Genomic DNA, 26,348 nt, shown 5'->3' with positions numbered 1-26,348 from the left:
GGGATGGAGCCGTTTTTATATAGTCATCTTTCCCCATAATTCTATTCCTAAAAACCAAGAAGAGGAGGAAGATTGATGGTTGGTTCTTACTCCCCAGTACACTTTTGGACGTCCCACTGAATATAGCCATTGTACCGTCTTGTGCCCTCAGGTTAATGATCCTGCTCTGAGGGGAGGCAACCTTTTCCCAAACCAGCTGCCTGGAATGGATATGATTAAGCAGGAGGGAGACGCATCACGGGTGAGAAAACAGCAAAGAAATATGTGAATAGGGTAGTATAGGGTAGTAAAGTGAACATGGATATTTTATAGACCAAAATTGACAGATACATTGTCAGCCAGTAGATGGAAGATAGTTGTAACGCTTGCGATTTTTTAAAAATATCTTGTAATTTTATCTGCCATACAGTGGTTTTCTGTGAATAATTATTTCTTTAAGCTCATTTTAATTGAGCTAATGGTGGTGTGTGAATTAAGAACACTAATTTTGCTCTGAAATGATATTATTATAGCAAAGCAAAAAAAGTAGCAATGAATCAGTCACGTTAGGGCAAACTTTGATTTATTTTTACTTTTTCTGAATCATAATGTTAGATTTTCAGGAGGATAAAGAGGAGCTAACTTACAATTGTTCTCTATCCCTTAATTAAGTGTATGTTTATTCTTTTTAAGAGTTTTTTCTATATTTCATTTTGTTTAGGCAACAGTCATATTATTTGCCTATTATCTTCAACGCTTGTTCTAAGGAGAGTGATATTACCATGTTCAGTCAGATCTTGAAAAAAAATAATCAGTACTTAGAACCCAACTGAACTGTGTGCCTAGTAGCAGATCTGTTAACAGGAAGGCTCTGTGAGCAGTTTAGCACATAGATAAATGGGCCTGCGGGGCCCTCTTAATGGTAAGGGATATAATCCTTAGCAGTAGATAACTTTTTTTTAAGTTAAAAATTCTCTCTCAGGGCGCCTGGGTGGCTCAGATGGTTAAGCGTCTGCCTTCGGCTCAGGTCATGATCCCAGGGTCCTGGGATCGAGTCCCGCATCGGGCTCTCTGCTCCTTGGGAGCCTGCTTCTCCCTCTGCCTCTCTCTCTCTGTCTCTCATGAATAAATAAATAAAATCTTTAAAAAAAAAAAATTCTCTCTCAGTGGAGAAAATGTAGGATCGATGTTCAGTTTCCTGCCAAAAAGTGGATCTTGGATGGTTTTGTTAATACCTAAGTTTAAAAAGTAATAGATCCAGGGGCACCTGGGTGGCTCAGTTGGTTAAGCGTCTGCCTTTGGCTCAGGTCATGATCTCAGGGTCATGGGATCGAGCCCTGTGTCAGGCTCTGTGCTTGGTGTGGAGCCTGTCTTGCTTGAGATTCTCTCTTCTCCTTCTGCCCCCTCTTCTCTCTCTCTCTTGCTCACTCACTCTCTAATTAAAAAAAAAAAATTTAAAAAAACCTAATAGATCTAGGGATGCCTGGTTGGCTCAGTAGGTAGAGCATCCAACTCTTCATCTCTGGGTCATGAGTTCAAGCCCCATATGGGGTGTAGAGATTACTTTTTTTAAGTAATCTAGATTTGAAAACACAGTGTGTGAATTTTCTGTGTGTTTTTTCTTGTTTAAAGAATCACAGTCGGGCACCTGGGTGGCCCAATTGGTTAAGCGTCTGCCTTCAGCTCAGGTCATGATCCCAGGGTCCTGGGATCGAGCCCTGCATCAGGCTCCCTGCTCAGCAGAGAGTCTGCTTCTCCCTCTCCCTCTGCCCCTTCACCCGCTCATGCGTGCTCTCTCTCTCTCAAATAAATAAATATTAAAAAAACAAAACAAAACCACAGTCATCATGGCAGAGAGCCCCATGGGTGGAAGTCCTATAGATGTTTTCTCTAAGTACCCAGATGCACAGCTCATCTAAATGGTTAATGTTGCTATAGTGAGTCATACAGAAAGTAGACACAAGAGGCCGTAGACGACCGGCTCCCCCGTGTACACATCAGCAGTATGGTGACAAGTACAGAGTCACTGCCACTTCTTACTCATGGATTAGAAGGGATCTACTGTACGTATTAGTCTCCGGAGGAACCAAGAGTGTCTGACAGACTGTTCTCTGGCCTTAACATTCGGCATAAACAAAGTACAGATGGGTAAGCAAGATTCAAGAGGGGGACTGGGAAAAACAGAGAAAGTGGGAGGGGCGCGAACGGCCCAGGCTAGATGACGACAGGCAGAGCATTCTCGCCGCGGACCCCGAAAGGCACTTGTGATGGAGAGAACATCCTGTATTGACTGTATTTCATATTGACCATGTGTTTAGACTCTAAATGTGCCATTTATTGAAGTTTGAAGCCCCTTAGGAGGCTGGTGTCTTCTTGCTGCCAGTCCTGCCTCCCCCACCCCACCCCCACCCCACTGCACCTCTACAGAGAGTGGCCACATAACTCAGTGATGGCTTGTGTGCAGAAAGTAAAAGCTTAAAACCTGGGATGGTGCTTCCCGGGGGAGCAATGACATTAGTGGTAATTAGGCTTCTACCAAAGGATAGCCCATTTTAACCCAGAAGTGCCAGGGAGCTTAACCGCTGGGCACATCAGAGCTCTGTGGGAGAAAGAAAGCATTTGGGGGCCAGGATCACATTTCCCTCCCTGAACCCTCCACCTTCAGTGTGACTATGTGCCAACCTACGCCAGCGGCCCCACAGAGCAGGCACCCATAATCTTTCTTTTTTTTTTTTTTTTTTAAGGTTTTATTTATTTATTCGTCAGAGAACACAAGCAGGGGCAGCGGCAGGCAGAGCAGGCAGGGGGAGAAGCAGGCTCCCTGCTGAGCAAGGAGCCCAATGTGGGACTCGACCCAGGACCCCAGGATCATGACCTGAGCCAAAGGCAGATGCTTAACCGACTGAACCACCCAGGCATCCCCGTAATCTTTTGTAGTTCTAGAAACAACCAACAGGTTGAGCATTTACCACAAGCATGATTATCTGCTCAGGGCTTTATTTAGACTAGACCACTTAAAGCACATCACAACCATATAGTAGAACTACTGTTTTGCGGGTTTAATGACTTACCCAAGGTCCCAAAACACCAGGAAGGGAACCCAGGCACGCTGACCCCCAAGTGTGTGTTACCAGCCCCTGCACTCTACCGCTTACTTCCCCAAAGGGGACATGGAGCTCCCATGATATCTTTCTAAAGGTTTTATGCAAGTAACATTGGGGAAGGCCCCCAAAAAACAAATTGGTTGCTATTCCTTTCTCTCATTTTATAGATCCTGAAGGGAAAAGAAATATTCCCACATCCTGTAGGACAGGCAGACAGTAAAGATTCAGCTCCATATTGAGAAGAGTCCTCAGCTTCAGGCACTGGGATCTCAGGAGGGAAAATCCTCTGACGTCAGGAAAGGGAATGTACCACTTGGTCTCTAGTGTACAGGGACCATGCCGGGCCCATCAGATATTTAGGCCTTCCCAACACTTAGAGATGAGGAGACTGAATCTCAGAGGATTAGGGAACTTGCCCAAGCCCACACACCTAGTGTGTGGGGGCATCTCTCCTAGAGGGGAGGGGGGCCTGGGCACAGTGGAGAGGTAAAGGTGTAGGCAAGGTGGGCCAGGACAACCAGGGTATTGATTCATGCACATCTAGGCACCAATGGGTGCCCACTAAAACTAAAATGGAAAGATTAGCACCACAAAAAGCAACTTCCAGTAAATACAGGATGTTCTCTCCATCACAAGTGCCTTTCGGGGTCCGCGGCGAGAATGCTCTGCCTGTCGTCATCTAGCCTGGGCCGTTCGCGCCCCTCCCACTTTCTCTGTTTTTCCCAGTCCCCCTCTTGAATCTTGCTTACCCATCTGTACTTTGTTTATGCCGAATGTTAAGGCCAGAGAACAGTCTGTCAGACACTCTTGGTTCCTCCGGAGACTAATACGTACAGTAGATCCCTTCTAATCCACGAGTAAGAAGTGGCAGTGACTCTGTACTTGTCACCATACTGCTGATGTGTACACGGGGGAGCCGGTCGTCTACGGCCTCTTGTGTCTCTGACCGGCTCTGCTACTGTTGTGAGTCACGGAACTGTTTTCAGGATTTTTATTGGTAACCTCGTTCTATTTGTTGAGCTGGGAACCACTGTGATTCATTGTTAGTTGAATCTATGTTCCACTTATCTTGAAATGGAGATTAAAATTATACTTTGCTTAAAGCAGAGCTAGAATATACAACTGTGGATTTACCAAAACACCATTTAGAGAAGGGCAGTTACTTTATATCACCAAAGATTCTTCCTTTTACAAGGACTTACACTATGCCTCTATGTTTTACATGTACTTCAACTTATCAAAATTGAGTTTCTTGGTCCGCTGCATGGCTCTTGTATAAAGTATAGCTGTAATGACTTGTACTTGCTCCTGTTATGGAAATCCATTGCTAACTAGGACCAGCTCTGAGGTGGCGGTGGTAATGATCGTGGCGAGGACATTGACCGACCTCTTTCCGTGTTGTGAAAAGTACTTCAACACTTCATGTACATCATTTTGTTTAATCCTCACAACAGCCCTAGGAAGTATTAGGGACAGAAAGATTAAGTGACTCTCCGCCCCCTAAAGTGACACAGCCAGATGTCAAGCCAAGCAGCGTTCCTCTAGAGATGCATGTCCTGCTCCATGTTCTCTTTCACTAACACTGATCCTTTTTTTTTTTTTTTTAAAGATTTTATTTATTTATTTGACAGAGAGAGACACAGCGAGAGAGGGAACACAAGCAGGGGGAGTGGGAGAGGGAGGAGCAGGCTTCCCGCGGAGCAGGGAGCCCGATGCGGGGCTTGATTCCAGGACCCTGAGATCACGACCTGAGCCGAAGGCAGACGCTTAACGACTGAGCCACCCAGGCGCCCCTCACTAACACTGATCCTGCCTGAGAGCTGCTTGTTGGTGTCCATTCGTGTTAGAGAATACTGCCGCCTTCAAGTGGCTAAGGATAGGAATACTTCTCAATTTGTTTTTCCAGACTAACTGGAAAACTGAAGGATTTTTTTCCTGTTTCAGTCAGAGCCATGGAGTATTTCTATATAAAATCATATAAGTGACACAGATTAGCTTTATATTATAGATGAAGGACATTCACTGTTCTTCTCTCCGAGGAGCTGTAGCCAGAGCGATCCTCGTGTGCTGACGTGTTGAGCTCGGGAGAGCCTCACAGCGGGCCGCGGGCATAGCCCACCTGTGACCGCGACACTTCAGGATCTGGGGCAGTTCGCCCAGATCTCTCGTTCGAAGGGACTAAGTGAAACTTCCTCTCTGATCTGACTTAAACTAGATAATCTCTAGTGGCCCTGATGTGCTGTGTCTAAATATCTAAATCCCAGAAGCAGTTGTTACTCGTTCCCACAGCAACCAGTACTTCCTCTCGCGTAACTCGGACCCTGCTGTTATTTCATTGTCTACCTGGCCCACTCAATGTTTTGATAGCAGTGACCAGAAATATACTGTTATGGTGACATCCCCAGCACCTGGCACAGAGTAGATACTCAATATTTGCTACATGGATAAAATATCTTGGGGGGAAACATAGTCAGTAGTCAGAGAAAAGCACTGACACAGACTTGCACCAACCAAGCAAACACCTGCACGTGAGTCTTGCTCACTCCGCCCTCCGTGTTCACTCCCTCAGACTGTCAGTTCATAGCAGCCAGAAACTAGCACGAATGCCCCTGGAGCCAAAACCCTGCTTATTCAGCTTGCTGAAGCCAGGGAAACATCCCGTGGAACCTGGGGAGTCTCTCCACAAGGGAGAGTCAAGACGGACATTTCGTTGAAAGTGGCTTTGTACTCAATGATTTTGAGGAAGGGGTAAGGAAGTGGTGGCCACCTCTGAACGATGTTGTCAAAAAGCAAGGGCAGCTCGGCATCAAGGTGTCTTAGTATCTCATTTGAGGAGGTGGGAGAGGTTGAACTGGTCTGGGAGGTCACTGGGAAGAGAGCTGCAGTCATTCCAAAGGAGAGGTTGGTAATCCACCGCAGTCCCTTGGTTTTCAAAGTGCTATGTAGGGTCTGCTGGCCTTTGGAAATAATGTGTCCAGTTAGGAACAGTGCCTTCTGCCTGTCTGCATCAAAATCAAGTGTAATTCAGCCAGACGCGGCCTTCGGGAATTGGCAGTACTTAAAATGGCCACGTATTCTGATGATTTCGTGATGAGCATTATGACGGTGTTACAACAAATTCAGAGGTACTTCACGATTTTCTCTCTGTTTTCCTGCAGAAATATTGCTGACACTGAAGGTAGCTGGTTGCTTCTCTCTTCAGCTGACTGGGCTCACTTGCTCAAAACACTTACCAGCCTGGAGAGCTGTGTCTATTTGTTTTGACCCAGTCGACCTGCCAGCCAGTTCTGCCAGAGCCCAGTCAGCAGATGGGCCTGGGCCCCGGCTCCCAGGGTGGGGTCCGCTTGGCTGTTGCAGGAGGGAGCTGCCTCTTCGCTTGACAGTCGGAAGCTCGCGTCCAGACAGTTGCTCAGTCTGTTCACTGCATTCACCTTAGTGCAACTTAGATCTCTCCTGCAAAGTAAATGTTGACAGGCAAATTTCATACCCATGTCGGATTGAATGTATTTAAATGTATGTATTTAAGGAAAACAACCATGCTCTTGTTCTGTTCCTGTTTGGTTCCAGACACTGGTTTCTTGCTTTGTTTTCCCTGGCTAAATCAGTCTAGTGCAAAAGATTAAGATTTCATCTCGGGGAAAGAACAGAATTAAGGGAAAAAAAAAAAAATCAAACTAAAGGTGTCCTAAGCTAAAGCCTGTATTTGGGATAAAAGCAGAGCAGACACCATGGACAGCGCTGTATGAACGGAGACCCAAGAAGTGAAGACCAATAAAGTCAGAGTTGTACCTTTGTTGTAGAAGCTCTAGAGACCATGTTGGAAAGAGTTTCCAGTTACCGAACAGATGAAAAGGAGCCTGTGAAGGGCTGTTAATATTAACAAGTGCTTTTTCTTTTTTTTTTTTTCTTTGTCAAAATCAAACTAGTTCCAAATTGTGAATCAAGAAGAAATATTGTTCATTTTCAAACTAAGTTCCCTTTAGATTGCTCAGACAGCTTTGACTCGTACCTCTTCTTCCCCATGTGATCCTGACTCTCCCCCGCCCTTGGCCTTCCCCACTTCTCCCCCACATTCATTCATCTTGTTAAAAAAAATTTTTTAAAAGCAACAGAAACCAGGTAAGCCCTTTATTTCCTTAAATGTTTTTCCAGCCACTTACCAATTGCTAACTATTAAATTTCAGAAAAATGCATTTACTGGCAAGGAGAGGAGCCAAGTCAGGACTTGATACCGATCAAACTAAGGATACCTGCTTTGGAAGCATGTTTATTCTGTTCCCCAGCAACACTGGCCTACAAAAACGGGCAAAAATAACAGTGTGTTTAAAATTGACAGCAGATATCACAACAGATTTAACCTCCGCCATGTGTTTTTTATTTTGTTTTTTAGCAGTGCTGACTAAGCCGAAGTTTTGTAAGGTACATAAAATCCAATTTATATGTAAACAAGCAATAATTTAAGTTGAGAACTTAAGTGTTTTAATTGTATAATTTTTGTGAGGTATACATATTGTGGAATTGACTCAAAAATGAGGTACTTCAGTATTAAATTAGATATCTTCATAGCAATGTCTCCTAAAGGTGTTTTGTAAAGGATATCAACGCCTTGATTAGACCTAATTTGTAGACTTAAGACTTTTTATTTTCTAAACCTTGTGATTCTGCTCATAAATCATTTATCTAATCTCTATGATATGCAGCTGCTGTAGGAACCAATTCTTGATTTTTATATGTTTATATTCTTTCTTAATGAACCTTAGAAAGACTACATGTTACTAAGCAGGCCACTTTTATGGTTGTTTTTCTGGCCCACTCTGGTAGGGGAATAATCTTTTATTAATTGGCGTCCGTTTCAGACAACCGCAATACCGAGAAACTGATGGCCTTTTTTGAGCTATTTCCCCCCCAAGCCCCTAATACACATACTTTCTTACCTAAATTTCAGAATGATGTCTTTTTGATGTCTAAAAAGCAAAGCATTTTATATCTCATTAGCCAGGCTTTTTAGGAACAGAGAGGTTTTTCCTTGAAATTTGATTGTTTGTTTATTTGTGGCAGGGTGGAAAATGTACCAACTACCCCTATTTCTATTTCTCTCTCTCTCTCTATATGGGCAAATTAGGGCGTATAGAAAGAGATGTAGCCCAAAGATAAATGGTTAAGTAGACGGTCTGAAAGTGTTGCTCCATACTAAAGAAATTTTCTGGAAATTTGCATTTCGATACTTTGTTCCACTTGAGAGGGGTCTCACTACAGGGAGGTGGCCAAGGAACAGCACTTCTCGGCGGCCACCAGTTCACGTTGTCCCCTCGAGAGGCTCTACTCGTCTCCACCGAACCACTGGGTTGCCCAGCTGAGATGGAAAACAATAAGCAGATGTTGGCCCGGAACTCCATGACCTCATCGGTGTGATGAGGCTCACGTGACACAGTTTACTGTGACCGGTTTTAAGTTGATTTTTAGAAATATGTGAATCGGAATGACTTCAACTTCACACAGCACAAAGGAGAAATGGAGTTTAAACTGGCTTTGTTTTGTTTTTAAGTCCCTTTTCACTAGAACACTGTCCAAAAATCTGTGTATCTTGTATCGTTTACCCATCTGCCCACTGTGTCTTAATGTCAATCCCAATTCAGACAAATCTGCAAACCTGTGATACTGGTAATTTAGAATAATTCATGATCATTACTGTTTTGAAGGAGAAGAGATGGTAAATTCTCTTATGGCTCAGACCAGGTAGTGGATTTTGCTTTACGTCTAATTAAGAGAAGAAAAGTCAGTGAAGGAATCCTCTGATCATATTGATCACTATAGAAGCAAAAGCCAAATCAATCCCCTTCATTATCAGTATTTCTCATGCTGTAAACAATAAATTTGTTAGACTGAGTACTTGGTTTTGTTTAATAGAACAAAATAATCAGTGTTTTACTTATATTACTAAATGTGAAAAACACATAATGTGAAAAGTATACGTACATTAACTTGGTTGTAAAACTCATTTAAGTGTTCATGTAATGTGCTAAGTTTAAAAAGTGAAGTGAGCTGTTTTACTACAATGAATTCGTTCGACTCAAAGACTAAAAATGCCCCTTCCACGTGTATCTCTTAAGGCCTGTAATAACTGAAAGCAATGTTTTTGCAGTTTATATAATGCAATTTTTAATCTGTGTTTAAAAATGGAGTTCATATGGGCTTAACACATGAAATGGGTGGCACAGATCCACTTGCAGAACCCAAAGATACACAATCAATTTTGAAATGCAACTTAAGCCATTAATTGTTGGTGTGAATTTAAAATTTTCTAGTATTTGTATGGTAGTATGCTGCCTAAGAGCAAAGCATTCTCTGCACAAAAGAAAATTACTGTAGTGGCTTCGATTTTAATTAGAATTTTCTCCCTGGTGTTTCTTTATAGACTAAAACAAAATCTTTTAAGTTTCTTACTACAGGTAAAAGCTATGTGCAAGAACCTCAAAATGCTAAAATCTAGCATAATGCCTTAGATCTGTTTTTAAGTCTTGTATATTCCTACATAGCTGTCCAATGTATTATATTTGTATAGTGAATTGTGTACAATTTTTGAATAAGTGCATCATCACTTAACCTTTATGTTGTTGAATAGTGATGATGACACATTTCTTCAAACATTTAACTGTCATTTTTGTTCCTTTGTCATTTGTGGGTTTTATTTGTACAGTTCCTCATGAAGTTGCATCTGAGATGTGTGTATATGAAAAGATTATACAAGGGTAAAATTAAGCAATATATTAACTATGGTTCTTCAGGAGAAAGCTTACAGTGTTTCAGGTTGTGATTTATTTTCAAAATGGAGTTGACTCTGAACATCACTTTGTTCACCTGCATTGATGTTTGTATTTCTAGTGTGAGCAGTTTATGCAAAGGTAGATATATTCAGAGAAATTTTAAATACATTTATGCAAGTTAATATTGCTTTGCTGATGCTATTTGCTTATTTGATGTTAAATAATGCTATTGTAAATAAAGAATTCTGTTGTTATTGCATCATTTAATAAATTTTAATGCCTTCGGGTTTTACATGGCTCGGGAGATTTTAATGTGTTTATATTGTATCTTCATTCATAACTGCATTTGTTTAAAATACCCGCCCTGTAATTTAATCATCTCTCACAGTCAGACAGTAGTTGACACTCTTCCTGGCACCCTAACATTTGATGCCCCTGCTGACCCATTTTACAGATTTTTAATTTGAAGCCGAGAGCTTATGTCTTAAGATTGTCTAGCAACTTAATGGCAAATACAGGCTGAGTAGCCCCACTGAATCCCGGATGAGGTCACTGCTCTCCACACCAGACTGTGCCACCTCTTATCCCCTTCTCTCCAAAAACATGAGAACAATGTGGACTTCTGACTGGTTATTGAGGTTATACGTTACATTTTAGAATATTTGTGATGGTCTTAATCGGTTGATTTGTTAATAGTTGATAAACGATATAAGCACAATTCATAAAACCTGGGTCATAAACTACAGGAAATTCTAGTAAATATATTCTGGAATGGTGTTTTTAAAAGATATAAAAACAACATGAGTGAATAGAAAATGCTGGGGCGCCTGGCTGGCTCAGTCAGAGCAAGTGACTTTTTTTTTTTAAAGATTTTATTATTTGAGGGAGAGAGAGCACAAAGTCGGGGGGAAGGGCAGAGGGAGAGGGAGAAGCAGCCCCCCCCCCCCCCCCCCCCCACTGAGAGGGAGGCCAATGTGGGACTCGATCCCAGGACCCTGAGATCATGACCTGAGCCGAAGGCAGACGCTTAAACAGACTGAGCCACCCAGGTTTCCCTGAGCATGTGACTCTTGATCTCGGGGTTGTGAGTTTGAGCCCCACTTTGGGTGTAGAGATTACTTCAAAAATAAAATCTTTGAAAAAAAATAAAACTCTATCAATGCCATTAACTATACTAAATTAAAGGAAGGAAAAAACATGATTAACTTTAGTAGTTAGCTTTGAATAAATTTGCATACAATAAATTTCAGCCCCCTTTCACGAGAAAACCTCTAGGAAAAGTAAATGTCCTAAAGTTATTTAAGGTTATCTGATGCAGTCCCACTGACACATCTTAATGGTAAAATATTAAAAGTATTAAAGTTGGAACAAAACAAGGAGACCTCATTACCAATGCTGAGAAAGGAGATACTACTACATGAATAGAAAAAGTAAAACATTTTTAGTCAATTTGACCCATCTATACTGAAAACCCAAATGAATCAACCGGCTCTTGGAATGAATAAAAAAGCTCAGTCAGACGGCTAGCATATACAAAAGTTGATACCTCTGTCCACACTAAAAGTCAATTTTTTCAAATCTCCATTTACAATAACAATAATACAATGCTTATAAAATAGGATTACAGCTAACACAAAGTGTGAAAGACCTTTGTGAAGAAAACTATCAAGTCTTATTTAAAAGACATAGACGGGGGGGGGGGGGGGGGGGGGGGGGGGCGCCTGGGTGGCTCAGTCTTTACGCGTCTGCCTTCGGCTCAGGTCATGGTCCCAGGGTCCTGGGACCCAGTCCCACATCGGGCTCCCTGCTCAGTGGGAAGCCTGCTTCTCCCTCTCCCACTCCCCCTGCTTGTGTTCCTGCTCTCGCGTGCTCTCTCTGTCAAATAAATAAATAAAATCTTTTAAAAAAATAAAATAATAAAAATAAAAGACATAGACGGGAAGAAAAAAGATCTAGAAGACCTGAAAAAGTGGAGACATCTTGAACCCAGGAAAAAAAAGGCCCAATATTTAAAAACCATCAATTCCCCAAAATCATTACAAATCCCAATCAAAATCCAAGAATTAAAATGCATTTGGGAGATAAGACATACAATCATTGAAATTTTGAAAAAGAAAAACAACGTGGGACTTTTGATTAGTATTGTAAAATACTCATACGGAAATGGATAAACACATAAGAACAGAACCCAGAGATAGGTTGATTATATATATAAATTTAATACATGATAGAGATGGCATTTCTAGTCAAATTAGTAGGAATCCACTCAAAAAAAAAAAAGGTTTTGAAACAATTGGCCACATCTGGGGATTACATGGTTGGAAACAAGGCATTCTTTAAAAGACAAAAGTTGGGGCGCCTGGGTGGCTCAGTCGGTTGAGCGTCTGACTTCGGCTCAGGTCACAATCCCAGGATCCTGGGATTGAGCCTCACTCCCCGCCCAGGAGTTTGCATAGTCCCACACAGCCCCACATACCCCTCATAGCCCAACATAGGCCCTCATAGCCCAACATAGGCCCTCGTAGCCCCACATAGGCCCTCGTAGCCCCACACAGCCCCTCAGCCGCACATAGCCCCTCGTAGCCCCACGTAGCCCCTCAGCCCACGTAGCCCCTCAGCCCCACGTAGCCCCTCGTAGCCCCACGTAGCCCCTCAGCCCCACGTAGCCCCTCGTAGCCCCACGTAGCCCCACGTAGCCCCTCAGCCCCACGTAGCCCCTCGTAGCCCCACGTAGCCCCTCGTAGCCCCTCAGCCCCACGTAGCCCCTCGTAGCCCCACGTAGCCCCTCGTAGCCCCTCGTAGCCCCGCGTCGGGGAATCCGCTTGTCCCTTTCCCTCTCCCCCTCCCCCTCCCCTCACTTGTTGCTCACACGCACACGCGCTCGGTCTCTCTCTCTCTCTCTCTCTCTCTCAAATAAATAAAATCTTAAAAAAAAAGAATGTTAATCCCTCTTAACCAAATTTGCTTCCTGAACTCTCTGTCCAGTCTGGTTGCCTAAGTGTCCTCATAAGGGAATGTAGCAGCCACAAAGGAAAAACCTACAGGTACTAACATTTGTGGTTTCCCCATGGAAAACACCAGTGTCACCTTATAGTAAAGCCCACAAATGACAATCCTGCCCACATACGCCGAGCCTCCAGACATTTGTGAGTGCCTGCATCTAAAGCATGAGCACATAGCTAAGGGTCACTGAACCTCTAAGGAAACCCTGATATGAACATGCAGGCCCCTCAGATGGGCTGTGCAGGGTAACGTGGTCACCGGAGGGCCCAGCTCACCGCACACGTCCAACAGGCAACCCCCGCTGGGAACGGAGCGCAGCCAGAGTAAGACAGGCCCGCTCCTGGGAGCTGGAACTGCTCCGATGAGCAGCTTGGCCTCTAGGGCGCTATGTCGGCCCTGCCACACTTTATTGGAGCTGCGCTGCACGCCAAGACGTTCACCCAACCTTCCTTCCCAGTCACACAGCTCTTCTAGCCTGCCCTGGAATCCCGCCCCCCCTCACAGGCATGTCACCTCCTAAATCACTTGCATATCTAATCCCGTCCTGGCACTTGCTTCTTGGAGGTCCAGACTAACGTAAATGAACCAAGAAAGCAGACAGTTAAGATGGGAACTGGGCCTGGCTCGCTCGAGGCCAGTAGAAGGGGATGCCATCTTGGTCAGTAAGTATGGCACAGATAGCCCTTGGCACAAGGTGATGGCTCAAGGTGCTAAAGGTTTCACTGGCAGGGACCCAGGCAAATGTGAAGGGGAACGTGGCTGGTGGGAGGACGCAAGGCATTGGAAAGACGCGGGGTGGGAGAAAGCCTACACAGCGGAGGAGGCTGATGGTTCCAGGTTGGGTTGATGCCCAACGGGGGGACCATGAAGCTGAGGGCCGTGAAGGAGTAATTCACACTAGATCTGAGACCACAGGGCCTCTACGGCAGCACCCAAGGAGGCTCTTCTCCCCTGCAATGGAGGAACATTCAGCTGTCAGGCTTAAGTGCTCATCGTTAAGGTTTAAATGCTCAGGGCGCCTGGGTGGCTCAGATGGTTAAGTGTCTGCCTTCGGCTCAGGTCATGATCCCAGGGTCCTGGGATCGAGTCCCGCATCGGGCTCCCTGCTCCTTGGGAGCCTGCTTCTCCCTCTGCCTCTCTCTCTCTCTCTGTCTCTCATGAATAAATAAATAAAATCTTAAAAAAAAAAAAAAAGGTTTAAATGCTCAGCTAAGACAGGTTTGTTATGCAACAGCCAGGGCCCTGGTTGGGAAGACCTGGGACCCTGAAACATGGGTGGAGATAGGCCGAAGGTTGCTGCTGACTTCGAAGCCCCCTGAACCTTCTGGGCTTACAGAGGCAACCCTCTCTTCCCTACCAAGAACTACTGACTAAACATCTATAATTAAAAAAGAAAGAATGGAGGAGCAGTCTCCTCAATAAAATTTCAGGGTCCCTTGTTCGGTTCCCAGACCTGAACCAAGTGTGAAATCCAAAACACACTGATGGAAGAGATGGCCAAGTCCTTAGGAGTAAGAACCCTGCAATACTTCGGCAAGCATGCACACCGTGGCCATCCCCCAGTCTGTCCGTAAGGGAGCTACGGGTGACCATACGCTGGAGAAGGGGAACAGGCAGACACAGAATCTGAGTTGACACAGACACCTGAAAACAAACATCACCCGGAACCCCCGTTAGAGGGGGCACCGAAGAGGCCAACGAATCAACGGAGTCCTGGCTGAAGTCCCACTCACAGCAAGCCCACTGGTTCCACGGGCCCACTCAGTTGGGACGACCCCCGTATCGGGAAAGCCAAGTGGAAACTGCAAGACTGTACCTCAACTAAAACCCATCCAAAACCACATTGCTTTGGGATGGGGAGAGGAGCACCACTAGTAAAGACCTGAAGGACGCAGGATGGTGGTCCTGTAATTCGACAGGCTCCTGGGGATGCAGCCTGGAGAGCGACCAAGACTTCCACAGATGTAACTCCCTTACATTTCTGTTGCAGCCGCTGTGCAGGACGTGGTACGGTGGCTTAGAGCAGATGAACGGGACATCAGCCACAAGGCGTGCAGCCAGTGGTTTGGCAAGTGCATTCTCTCTCTTTTTTTTTAAGGCTTCGTTTTTTCCAATTATATATTTTTTCCAGCTTTACTGAGGGATAATTGACAAAATTGTCGTAGATTCCCAGTAAGTATGGATGTGTTACATTTTGGCATCCCCTGAGATAAGGCTCAGAGATCCTTTGCCTGAGTCAAAGGGACATTAAAAAGGTCAAGGGCCACTCCAGCAAATCTGCCTCGGCTGGTGCTGGGGCCCCCAAGCTGTGCGGCAGTTTGAGGAAGGAACGCTGTCTGAGCGGGACGGGGGGGGGGGGGGGGGGGGGGGAGGCTCTGAAATAGCGCCGGTGTGGTCCCGGGGAGCCTGGGGCTGGGGAAGCCTTGCACTTGGCCCTGGAACAGTGCCTTGGACCCCTTTGGCTCCGAGGAAAAGGAATGCTTAAATAGAGAGGTGTTATGTTGCATGATTTCGGTTGATTTTATTTTATTTTTTTAAGATTTTATTTATTTATTTGACAGAGAGAGAATGAGATAGAGAGAGCATGAGAGGGAGGAGGGTCAGAGGGAGAAGCAGACTCCCCGCCGAGCAGGGAGCCCGATGCGGGACTCGATCCCGGGACTCCAGGATCATGACCTGAGCCGAAGGCAGTCGCTTAACCAACTGAGCCACCCAGGCACCCGATTTCGGTTGATTTTAACAGCAGTGCTGCTTTTGGTGGCAAGCAATTGGGATCAATTCCAGCTCACACACACACACACACACACACACACACACACACGAGAGAGAGAGAGAGAGAGAGAGAGAGAGAGAGAGAGAGAGAGAGAAACAGCAAAGAGCTTTAATAGAAGAATAAAGCAGTTGAGCAACGTGAACTCAAAGAAGGAAGAATCAGCACAGCTGGGGCTAGCTCAGCAAGAGTTCTTGGACTTTCTCTCTGCCATCACAGTGATTCGGTGGCAAGGCCCCAATTTCTGAATTCTTTGTCCCAATTTCAAAAGTACTCAGAGAGAAAAAGATTTGGGACTACCTTCGATCACTAAGGAGCTATGGTTAGGGGCGCCTGGGTGGCTCAGTCGTTAAGCGTCTGCCTTCAGCTCAGGTCATGATCCCAGGGTCCTGGGATCGAGCCCCGCATCGGGCTCCCTGCTCAGCGGGAAGCCTGCTTCTCCCTCTCCCACTCCCCCGCTTGTGTTCCCTCTCTCGCTATGTATCTCTCTGTCAAATAAATAAATAAAATCTTAAAAAGAAAAAATACTATTAAAAGAAAAGAGGGAACAAAATGACAATCATGTATAGATCGTTGTTATCTAGAAAATCCCACAGAATCAGTAGAAACCTATGAGAATTCATAAGACAATTCAGAATGAGAAACACATATGAAATGAGCAAGCAATCATTAATACCATGAATAAGTAAGAAAAATACAGTGCGGGCACCTGTGTGGCTCAGTCGGTTAAGCATCTGTCTTTGGTTCAGGTCATGATCTCCGGGTCCTGGGATCAAGTCCCTCATCAGGCTCCCTGCTCAGCAGGGAGCCTACTTCTCTCCCCCGCCCCCACTCGTTCTCTCTCTCTCTCAGATAAATAAATAAAATCTTAAAAAAAAAAAAAAAGAAAAATATAGTGGATACAAAATTCCTATTCACAATACCAGTTTTTTCTTAATTGTAAAGTTCCTAAGGATAATCTTTAAAAAATGTATGTAAGTTCATTTACATAAAAGAAGATTTAAGTAGAAGGACATGAGAATGTTTTTCACATCTAATTTATAAGCTTAATTTCAACTCATGTTTCAATGGGATTTTTTAATTTGCCAAAATTATCTAAATTTTATCCACAAGAAGAAACAGATGCAAAAGGCTTTCAAACTGCTGGAAACCAAGCTTTAATATAAATAAATATTTGACATTAAAATTCTGGAAAGAAATAGCCCAGAATAGTAACAGTAGTTCCTCCATAGAAATAGGGATGATTTTTTTTTTCTTCACTATAGGTTTTCTGTATTCTCCACATGACCACAGTAAATTAACTGCATTTATAAAAGAAAAGGACTAGAAAGAGGGTGTTATTTTTAATCCACCTGAGACACTACTTTTTTTGATATGTTTTCTTATAGTCATCATAGGCATTTTATTTTTTTAAGATTTTATTTATTTACTTGAGAGAGAGAATGAGTGAGAAAATGAGAGAGAGAGAGCATGAGCAGGGGCAGAGGGAGAGAGAGGAGCAGGCTTCCCGCTGAGCAGGGAGCCCCATGCGGGGCTCGATCCCAGGACACTGGGATCACAACCCCAGCCAGAGGCAGACGCTTAACGACTGAGCCACCCAGGTGCCCCCTATTTTTCTTATTTAAGTGCGCATTTTCTCATGTCAGTAAAAGACGCTTATACAAGTTTAATAGTCTACGTAATATCCCATTGACTTGAGTCATTTCTAACTTTTCAATAATATGAATAGTACTAGTTTTTTTGTTTATTTATTTGTTATTATTATTTTTTTAAAGATTTTATTTATTTATTTGACAGAGAGAGACACAGCAAGAGAGGGAACACAAGCGGGGGGAGTGGGAGAGGGAGAAGCAGGCTTCCCGCCGAGCAGGGAGCCCGATGCGGGGCTCGATCCCAGGACCCCGGGATCATGACCTGAGCCAAAGGCAGACGCTTAACGACTGAGCCACCAAGGCGCCTCAGTGCTAAAGTAGTTTTGTGCTTACAAATTTCTGTATTTCAGATTATCTGCCTTAGGGAAGATTCTCTGAAAGCATGCACCATAATTTATTCTGTCACCAACAGTATAAGAATATTTGCACCAGTATAAACTAGCATAATTCTTCTTTATCTCTCCTAATGTGAGAGACATTTAAAAAGAGCCGATTATAGATAACTTTTTTCTTCAACTCTTTTCTAATCTTTGTAAATATCCTAGGGTGACAATGAACTACTTTTATTAGCAGAAATGCACACACATAAGCCTTGTGCAGAAAAGGCATGACGATTCCCTCCACTGGGGGGCCCCAAACCCTAAGCTAACACGGTGGCAACGCCTACCGGAAGGGGGAGTAGCGAGTGTATTTGCTTCTTCCCAAGAGCACGCTCAGGATCACAGATCCTAGATCATCCTGACTGTTTGCTTTTCAAAATTTGATCCCCTATTTTTGGTCCCCAAAGCTGGCCATTTCCCCCCTCCCAATGTGAACTGTCTCCTTGCGTTTTCAGAGAGACACCCCTGCACCCGCCCTCAGGCTAAGACACTCTCCTGCCAAGGGTTTCTCCAGAGAGGGAAGCTCTCCCAACAGTCCCTGTTTAGTCTGAGTAACCCAAGAGGGGTTAAAAACAAAACACAGATAGGGAAAATGATTGTGCCTACAAAGTGAGTGCTTTCTCTGAATCCATCCTTTTCTAAACTGCCCTGGAGAGGACTTCTTTCACTTCAGTGTGGGTACATTTCTGACGTGTACGCAGCGTTAACAGGAGCTAACACCGTGAGGGCCAGCAGACAGGGAAGACCCAGGCCATCTGTCCTGCACCCACAGCCCAGCAGGCTGCACCGGACGAGCATGTGAGTCACGGGGGGGCAAGGTAGACATGTGGGGTGTCCGTCATTATACAGCATTCCATCCAGGACCACGGAAGCCCTGGGGGCAGCTCAGAGGGGCAGGCAATGCCGTGTGAGAAATGAAGACCAGGGGCGCCTGAGTGGCTCAGTCGTTAAGTGTCTGCCTTTGGCTCAGGGTCATGATCCCAGGGTCCTGGGATCGAGTCCCGCATCGGGCTCCCTGCTCCGCGGGAAGCCTGTTTCTCCCCCTCCCACTCCCCCTGCTTGTGTTCCCTCTCTCGCTGTGTCTCTCTGTCAAATAAATAAATAAAATCTTTAAAAAAAAAAAAAAAAGAAATGAAGACCAATCCTGCTGAATCTATTTGCTCTCTTAGAATAAAACAAAACTCCAATCATTGGGTAGCGACCTTGCAGTCTAGACGATGACCCCTGAATTCACCTACCCCCTCGGAGTTCTCTCGAGCCCAGTGCCCACCAGCACACTGAACTGACTCCCGTTAATACTCTGTTGGATTGTCAGAACCTGTGAGGCTAAACAGCAAATTAGCCTCTGTTTACCCTCCTTCACTGCTCCTTTGATTTTCCGGAAGCCCCCAGGCTCAAAATTCGTGGGTAACGGGCCAAAACCTCCAGCCAGGTTGGCCCCGTCACAAAGCCCGCTGCTCTGCGGTCTGGCTCCAGCCCGTGGACGCGCACTGGATGTACACGCGGGATTTGTAGGGCGGTGTGAGGGCCGGATCACACTCGTGTTCACGGGCAGATGGTCAGGCAAAGGCGTGTTATGGTGTGGGCATTCTGTGTGTGCCGGTGACTGGAAGCTCTCTTCTGTTTCTGCTTCTGACAGGCAGGTGTGTAAGGGCTCCTCATAAGAAAATGGCATTCCGTGGCCACCAAAGGGAAAAGCGCGTCTCTGTCCCACTGGGCAGATTGGCTTCGAGCCGGTAACTCTGGAAAAGATAGAGCAGGAGCATTTTTGGCTGAGAGGAGAAAAGCGGAAAGGGCAGAGGGGTGTGCAGAGGAAAATGGAAGAAACGATGAGCAGCCAGTGTAATTCGTTCCTTTGCTGAGTCACAAAATAAATACTGATTTAATAAGTCATTATGAATGTGCTCATAGTCGACCCGGAAGACAGAGACATAAGCAAGTAGGGCCCAAGTTATTGTACCCCCAAGTGAAGTCAATTTAAAATATTATACGGGTTGGGGTGCCTGGGGGGCCCAGACCATCAAGCGCCTGACTCTAGGTTCAGCTCAGGTCTTGATCTCAAGGCTGTGGGATTGAGCCCTGCGTCAGGGTCTGCACTCAGTGTGGAGTCTGCTTGAGATTCTCTCTCTCCCGTTGCCCCTGCTCCGCCCACTCCTCTCTCAAATAAATAAATAAATCTTTAAATGAATGAATGAATGAATCTTTAAATAAATAAATGAATAAATAAATAAAATATTATAGGGAATCAGAGTGTTTACTTTGCACTGGAAGGTTTCATGGAAATGTTGGCATTTAAGGTTTCCCAAGGGGCAGGACTAAGACTCAGGGAGTTGAGGGAGATATATTCCAGGTAAGGAATGTAGTGCTACCAGCCTCTTAACTGGCAGGGAAGCTCTCTAGGACCACGTTTGGAGAGAAACTGGAGGGTTTTCCAGACGTACAAATACACTGCTAAGACCAAAGGCCCTCCGCCCAGGCTCCTCCAGCTGATGAACAGACTTGGAGAAGGGGCAGAAGCAGCCAACCCACCCACACTTGGGCCCATCATTCCAGTGTAGGTGATACCTTCCCAGCGGAACTAACCCCAAACACTCATGAGCAGCACAGCTAAAGTAGTAAGAGGGCAGAACGGGAGGGAGGAGGAATTCAGCACTTACTTGGTGTAAAAATAATTAAATATTAAAATCAAAAGGAGGGGCGCCTGGGTGGCTCAGTTGTTAAGCATCTGCCTTCAGCTCAGGTCATGATCCCAGGGTCCTGGGATCGAGCCCCACATCGGGCTCCCTGCTCGGTGGGGAGCCTGCTTCTCCCTCTCCCACTCCCCTGCTTGTGTTCCCTCTCTCGCTGTATCTCTCTCTGTCAAATAAATAAAATCTTTAAAAAAAAAAAAAATCAAAAGGAATGTCAGATTTAAGTTACCCCAGCACCACCATCTTAAAAACAAGGAAAATCAGGCTAGATTTGCAGCAGGAAAAGACCTGGATGTGTTTACCGGTTGGATTTCATGCCGGTTATTGACTTATTTCCTCTCGGGCCCCAAATTCACCCCACTGGAGTGGTGTATGAAAATGAATCTGATGTTGGTGAGGATGTGGAGAAAGAGGAACCCTCCTACACTGTTGATGGGAATTCAAGCTGGTGCAGCCACTCTGGAAGACAGTATGGAGGTTCCTCAAAAAGTTGAAAATAGAGCTACCCTACGAGCCAGCAACTGCACTAACTAGGGATTTACCTTAAAGATACAAATGTAGTGGGCACCTGGGTGGCTCAGTCGTGAAGCGTCTGCCTTTGGCTCAGGTCATGGTCCCAGGGTCCTGGGATCGAGCCCCGCATCGGGCTCCCTGCTCGGCGGGAAGCCTGCTTCTCCCTCCCCCACTCCCCCTGCTTGTGTTCCCTCTCTCACTGTCTCTCTCTCTGTCAAGTAAATAAATAAAATCTTTAAAAAAAAGATAACAAATGTAGTGATCTGAAGGGGGACCTGCACCCCAATGTTTACAGCAGCAATGTCCACAATAGCCAAACTATGGAAAGAGCCAAGATGTCCATCAACAGATGAATGGATAAAGAAGATGTGGTATATATATACAATGGAATATTATGCCGCCATCAATAAAATTGAAATCTTGCCATTTGCAAAAACGTGGATGGAACTAGAGGGTATTATGCTGAGCGAAATAAGTCAATCAGAGAAAGACATGTATCATATGACCTCACTGATATAAGGAATTCTTAATCTCAGGAAACAAACTGAGGGTTGCTGGAGTGGTGGGGGGTGGGAGGGATGGGGTGGCTGGGTGATAGACATTGGGGAGGGTATGTGCTAGGGTGAGCGCTGTGAATTATGTAAGACTGATGAATCACAGGCCTGTACCCCTGAAACAAATAATACATTATATGTTAATAAAAATTTTTTTTAAAAAAAAGAAAAGAAAATGAATCTGAGCCCTTTGGATAGCTGGCACTGAAGCTTTGTCAGAAGAGGGCGCTAAAAAGTCAGTACAGGAGGAAGGAACTTTGCTGGATCTGGGAGGTACGCAGCCTCTCCGGGGGCTGGTGCCTTCTTCAGGAACCCCCTTGGGTGGTTTTGTAGCAGAGCGCCCCCAGCAACACATCTCCCTATGAACAACTTACCCCAGCACACTAGAGGGCCCATTTCCAGCAAGTTCCACTAGCATGACACCATAGCAACTCGCCCGGCATTCAGTGGCCCCTTGTCCAACAAGGTCCACATCTAAGCTTATAGGGAGGGTGTGGGGTGGATAATAGATGTAGTATTATATCATATTATATTTACTATTATATACCTGCTATTCCTATGTTCTCTGGAGTTCTCTTTGCTTCTTATTCACCATTCCCTGGTCACTTCAATCCCCTGCTATAGATAATAATTTTTTTTTACTTTTTTTTTTAAAGGTCTGTACCCAATGTGGGACTTGAACTTACAACCCTGAGATCAAGAGTCACGTGCTCTATTGACTGAACCAGTCAGGTGCTCCAATAATCCTTTATATTAAGCTTTCCCTGTTCAAATCACTCCAAGGTTTCTCTGTCTTGACTGGTCCCAGACTGACAGAATTTTCAACAAAGATAACTTCTTATTATGGCTGTACTGGGGGTAGGGGGTGGGAGATCCTGCTCTTCCAGGTAAAAATTTTATACGTAGGAGCAGTCTATCGTGTATGTTACAAATTACTGAAACTCCAAAAAGTAATGAAAACCAGAAAAATGGTTTACAGTGGGTTTTTATATACTCCTTTAAGAAAAATTCACATGTCCTGAATTCCCAAGACAAAGGACAAACTAAGGCCAAATTAAGAGAGTGTATCCCATAGTGGAGTATTTCCAAAAATAGAGTATTAGAGGTACACTAGAGGAAGGGTGAAGAAACTAACTCTTCAGAGTTGAAGGCATTATAAACATTTTCCTCATTAAAGATGAAAAGATAATTTTAAAAAGAAAAAAGAGAACACAGGCACTGAGGAGAACAGGTGACGAAATAAGACAAGAAGAAAACTGATGAAATTCATCAATTATGAAAACAGACATTTACTTCTCCTTATCTACTTTCTAGAAAGATTGCAAAATTTTAAAATGACATTTGAAAAAATTCAATAAAGTAGATTCTGGGAAGATGGTACCTGAGTATTTGTACTTCTTCTTTCTTTCAATCAGTTTATTTCTTCTCTGGAGACCAGAGAGGACCTCACATGACCCTTTGAAGGAGTAGGTGCCCGAAAAGTGGGGGTCAAGAGACAATTCTCCATTTGGTCTCTCTGCACACCTTGCAAGCAAAGCAGACTACCCTCTCTGAACTATGCTTTCAAGTATCGTTTGGATGGCAGACTTGGGAGAGAGCGATAATACGCCTCTCCAGAGCAAAGAGCAGGGTTGCTTACTGTCCTAGAAGACAGAGCAAAGAGCAGGCATGCTCACTACACATTTTAAAGGAGTCCAATCCCCTCTACTCCTATGATGTGCACTGGAGTCAGCTGACCCTCCTGCTTTGCCCTATGGAATTGGGACTTGGGGAACTGGTGCAAAAAGATTTATAGTCTGGCTATTGCTATTGCTATGAGTAATAAACCACCCTCATCTCCGATCCAGGATTCTGGTGTCTTCGGCCAGCCACCATGAAACTGTGGCAGACCACCTTGGTAACTTGCAAGCAAGGTGACATTTCAGAACTTTCACAGTTCTTGACAGTGGGTTGGACAACATATGGTTGGACCTTGTCTTGTGTTATTTTTAAACCCAATCTGATAACCTCTGCCTCTTAATTGGGGCCTTTCTTTCTTTCTTTCTTTCAGATTTTATTTGTAAGTAATCTCAACACCCAAGATGGGGCTTGAACTCACAACTCCAAGATCAAGAGTCACATGCTCCACCAACTGAGCCAGCCAGGCACCCTGGAGTCTTTCAACTATGTACATTTAATGTAATTACTGATACCCTTGAGTTTAAATCTACCATCATTTTCCTTCTGCTTCAGAGCTTTCTGTAACATTTCTTGAATGCAGGTCTGTTGGTTATAAATTACATCTGCTTTTGTTGGTCTGAAAAGGCATTTTAGCTATATTTTTTTAAAGATATTTTTGCTGGGAGAATTCGGGTTGATAGTTTTTTTCTTTCAGTATTTTTAAGACACCCCAACATTGTTTTTCTCGTTTGCATAGATTCTGATGGGATGTCTGCTGCATCTTTGTTCACCTCAAAGTAATATATTTTTATCCTCTGGTCGCCATAAATATTTTTGATCCCTAGTTTTAAGCAATTTAATTATGATGTGCCTTACTGTGGCTTTCTGGGACTCCAATAATACATACCTTAGACCACTTCTCATTCTCCCACAGCTCTCTGATACCCTGTTCAAAATGTTTCAGTCTTTCCTTAGAATGTTCTTACTGCATTCTACTGTAGTATCCAATTGACTATCAATCCCACCTAGTGTGTCTTTCACTTCAGAGAGTGTATCATTCATCCCTAGAAATTCCCTTTGTGACTACTGTGTATGTTCCATTTCTCTTCCATATGTTCATGTTTTCCTTTACTTTCCCAAACACATCAAGCATATCTATAATAGCTTTTTAACATATTTATTTGCCAATTCCATTGTTGCTGTCCTTTCTTGGTCTGTTTCTGAGGACTTTTTTATTTTGGTTATGGGTCATAGTGCTCGCTCCGGCAGCACATATACTAAAATTGGTTATGGGTCATATTTCCTTCTTCTCTCCTTGTCTATTAATTTTTTATTGGATACCAGACACTGTAAATTTTATGTTCTTGAGTGCTGGATGTTGTATTCCAGTAGAGATTGCTGAGCTTTGTTTTGGCAATTAGTTAAATCACTCAGGATAAGGTTGATAATTGCTTTTAAGCTTTGTTAGTGCAGATCTAGAGTGGCCTTTATTTTTTTATTTTTTTTTATTTTTTAAGATTTTATTTATTTATTTGACAGAGAGAGAGACAGCAAGAGAGGGAACACAAGCAGGGGGAGTGGGAGAGGGAGAAGCAGGCTACCCACCGAGCAGGGAGCCTGATGCGGGGCTCGATCCCAGGACCCTGGGATCATGACCTGAGCCGAAGGCAGACGCTGAACGACTGAGCCATCTAGGCACCCCTAGAGTGGCCTTTAATTTAGGGCTTTTCCCCATTATTAAGGTGACATTCTTCTGAGGACTCAAGTAATGCCTTATGTGCTATGATCCTTCCATGCTGGCTGGTTGGAATGCAAAGTAGTCAGCTCTGTGTAATTCTGGAATTGTCTGGCCTACTGCTCTCTTGGTTCCTTCTCTGGCCTTAGGCAGTTTCCTCTCATACATGCCCAGGTCAGTGCTCAGCCAAAGACTCGAGATTCCTTTGTAGATCTCTAGGTCTCTCTTTGTGTGTTGTTCCCTACTCATTGGCATCCTGCCCACAAATACTATCCACCTTGCTGATCTGTGTGTCTTCAACTCAGCAAGACCACTAGGCTTGACGTATGAAGTTCCCTTCCTGATTTGGGGTTCCCCTTCCTCTTCTGCATCATGGAAACTGCCTCAGTAGGACAGTAAGCTCAGGCATCTTAACATTCATTTCCTTAATTTCCCTTCTCTTATGTATTACAGTCCCACACTGCCTGTTGCCTAGCTCAAAAGAATTGATTCATATACTTTGCCCTGTTTTCTGTTGTTTATAGTAGGAGGGCGATTTCTCTGGCAGTTAATCCTTCATGGGCAAAAAGAGAATCCCATATGATAAATTTTTTAATATATTGCTAGATTTTTGTGTCTCCTTTTATTTGTATTTTTTGCCTCTATTTATATAAGTGACACTGGGCTTTTAAGGGTCTCTATCTGTCTTTATGGGACATAAAGGTTTATGTAGACTTCTCTAATAATTATTTATTTTAATCTTATCTATCATTGGCTGTATTTTCTTTCTCATTCCCATCGCTGTATAGTTTACTTCCCCCCCCCCCCCACCTTGGTAATACTTGCCAGAAGTTTATCTATTTAAATGATCTTTCCAAAGAAGGAGTTCTTGGTTTTATTTATCAATTCCATTATTTTTAGTTTTTCAATCTATCAAGTTTGGTTTTTATTTTTTATAAATTTTTTCCTCCTGATTTCATTAGGACTATTGTTCTTTTTCTGGATTATTATCTTTTTTTTTAAGATTTTATTTATTTTTTGACAGAGAGAGAGACAGCGAGAGAGGGAACCCAAGCGGGGGGGGTGGGGAGAGGGAGAAGCAGGCTTCCCGCTGAGCAAGGAGCCCGACGTGGGGCTCGATCCCAGGACCCTGGGATCATGACCTGAGCCGAAGGCAGACACTTAATGACTGAGCCACCCAGGCGCCCCTTTTTTTTTTTTTTTTTAGCAGACTGCAAAGACACTGGGTATGGATTGTTATCTTGAATTCTTATTTTGTTTATTTTTTATTCTACTTAAATATCAAAAGCATTTTAGAAAGCAGTATAGCTATGAATTTTTTTCTACTCATGGCTTTGACTGCCATAACTGTGAACCATAAGTCCCATCACTTGCATAAGACAGAACAAGAACAACAACCCTATCAGTTACTCAGTTACAACCATCCAATGTTTTGTGCTTTGAGTATCACTTCTTTCTTCAGTCAGAATTTCTAGGGCACCTGGGTGGCTCAGTCGGTTAAGCGACTGCCTTCGGCTCGGGTCATGATCCCAGGGTCCTGGGATC

At 44.1% G+C, this 26,348-nt stretch overlaps 1 protein-coding gene across 10 annotated transcripts in view; it reads left to right on the top strand.

Moving 5' to 3' along the window:
• Nucleotides 1–10,151, top strand: part of NCOA2 (nuclear receptor coactivator 2) — a 288,748-nt gene extending 278,597 nt beyond the window's left edge. For all 10 annotated transcript variants that reach the window (XM_035011307.1, XM_035011310.1, XM_035011315.1 and 7 more), the window contains 2 exons: nt 152–241; nt 6,242–10,151. In XM_035011307.1, coding sequence (XP_034867198.1) covers nt 152–241; nt 6,242–6,253 — 102 coding nt within the window. In that variant the 3' untranslated portion in view covers nt 6,254–10,151. The remainder of the gene's footprint in view (nt 1–151; nt 242–6,241) is intronic.
• The last annotated feature ends 16,197 nt before the right edge of the window (nt 10,152–26,348 follow it).

This window comes from Mirounga leonina, unplaced genomic scaffold, assembly GCF_011800145.1.
Source record: "Mirounga leonina isolate KUSES-001 unplaced genomic scaffold, KU_Mleo_1.0 Mir_165, whole genome shotgun sequence".
Taxonomy (NCBI): domain Eukaryota; kingdom Metazoa; phylum Chordata; class Mammalia; order Carnivora; family Phocidae; genus Mirounga; species Mirounga leonina.
Note: the sequence above shows the minus strand (reverse complement) of the source record. Positions and strands in the feature narration are given on the sequence as shown.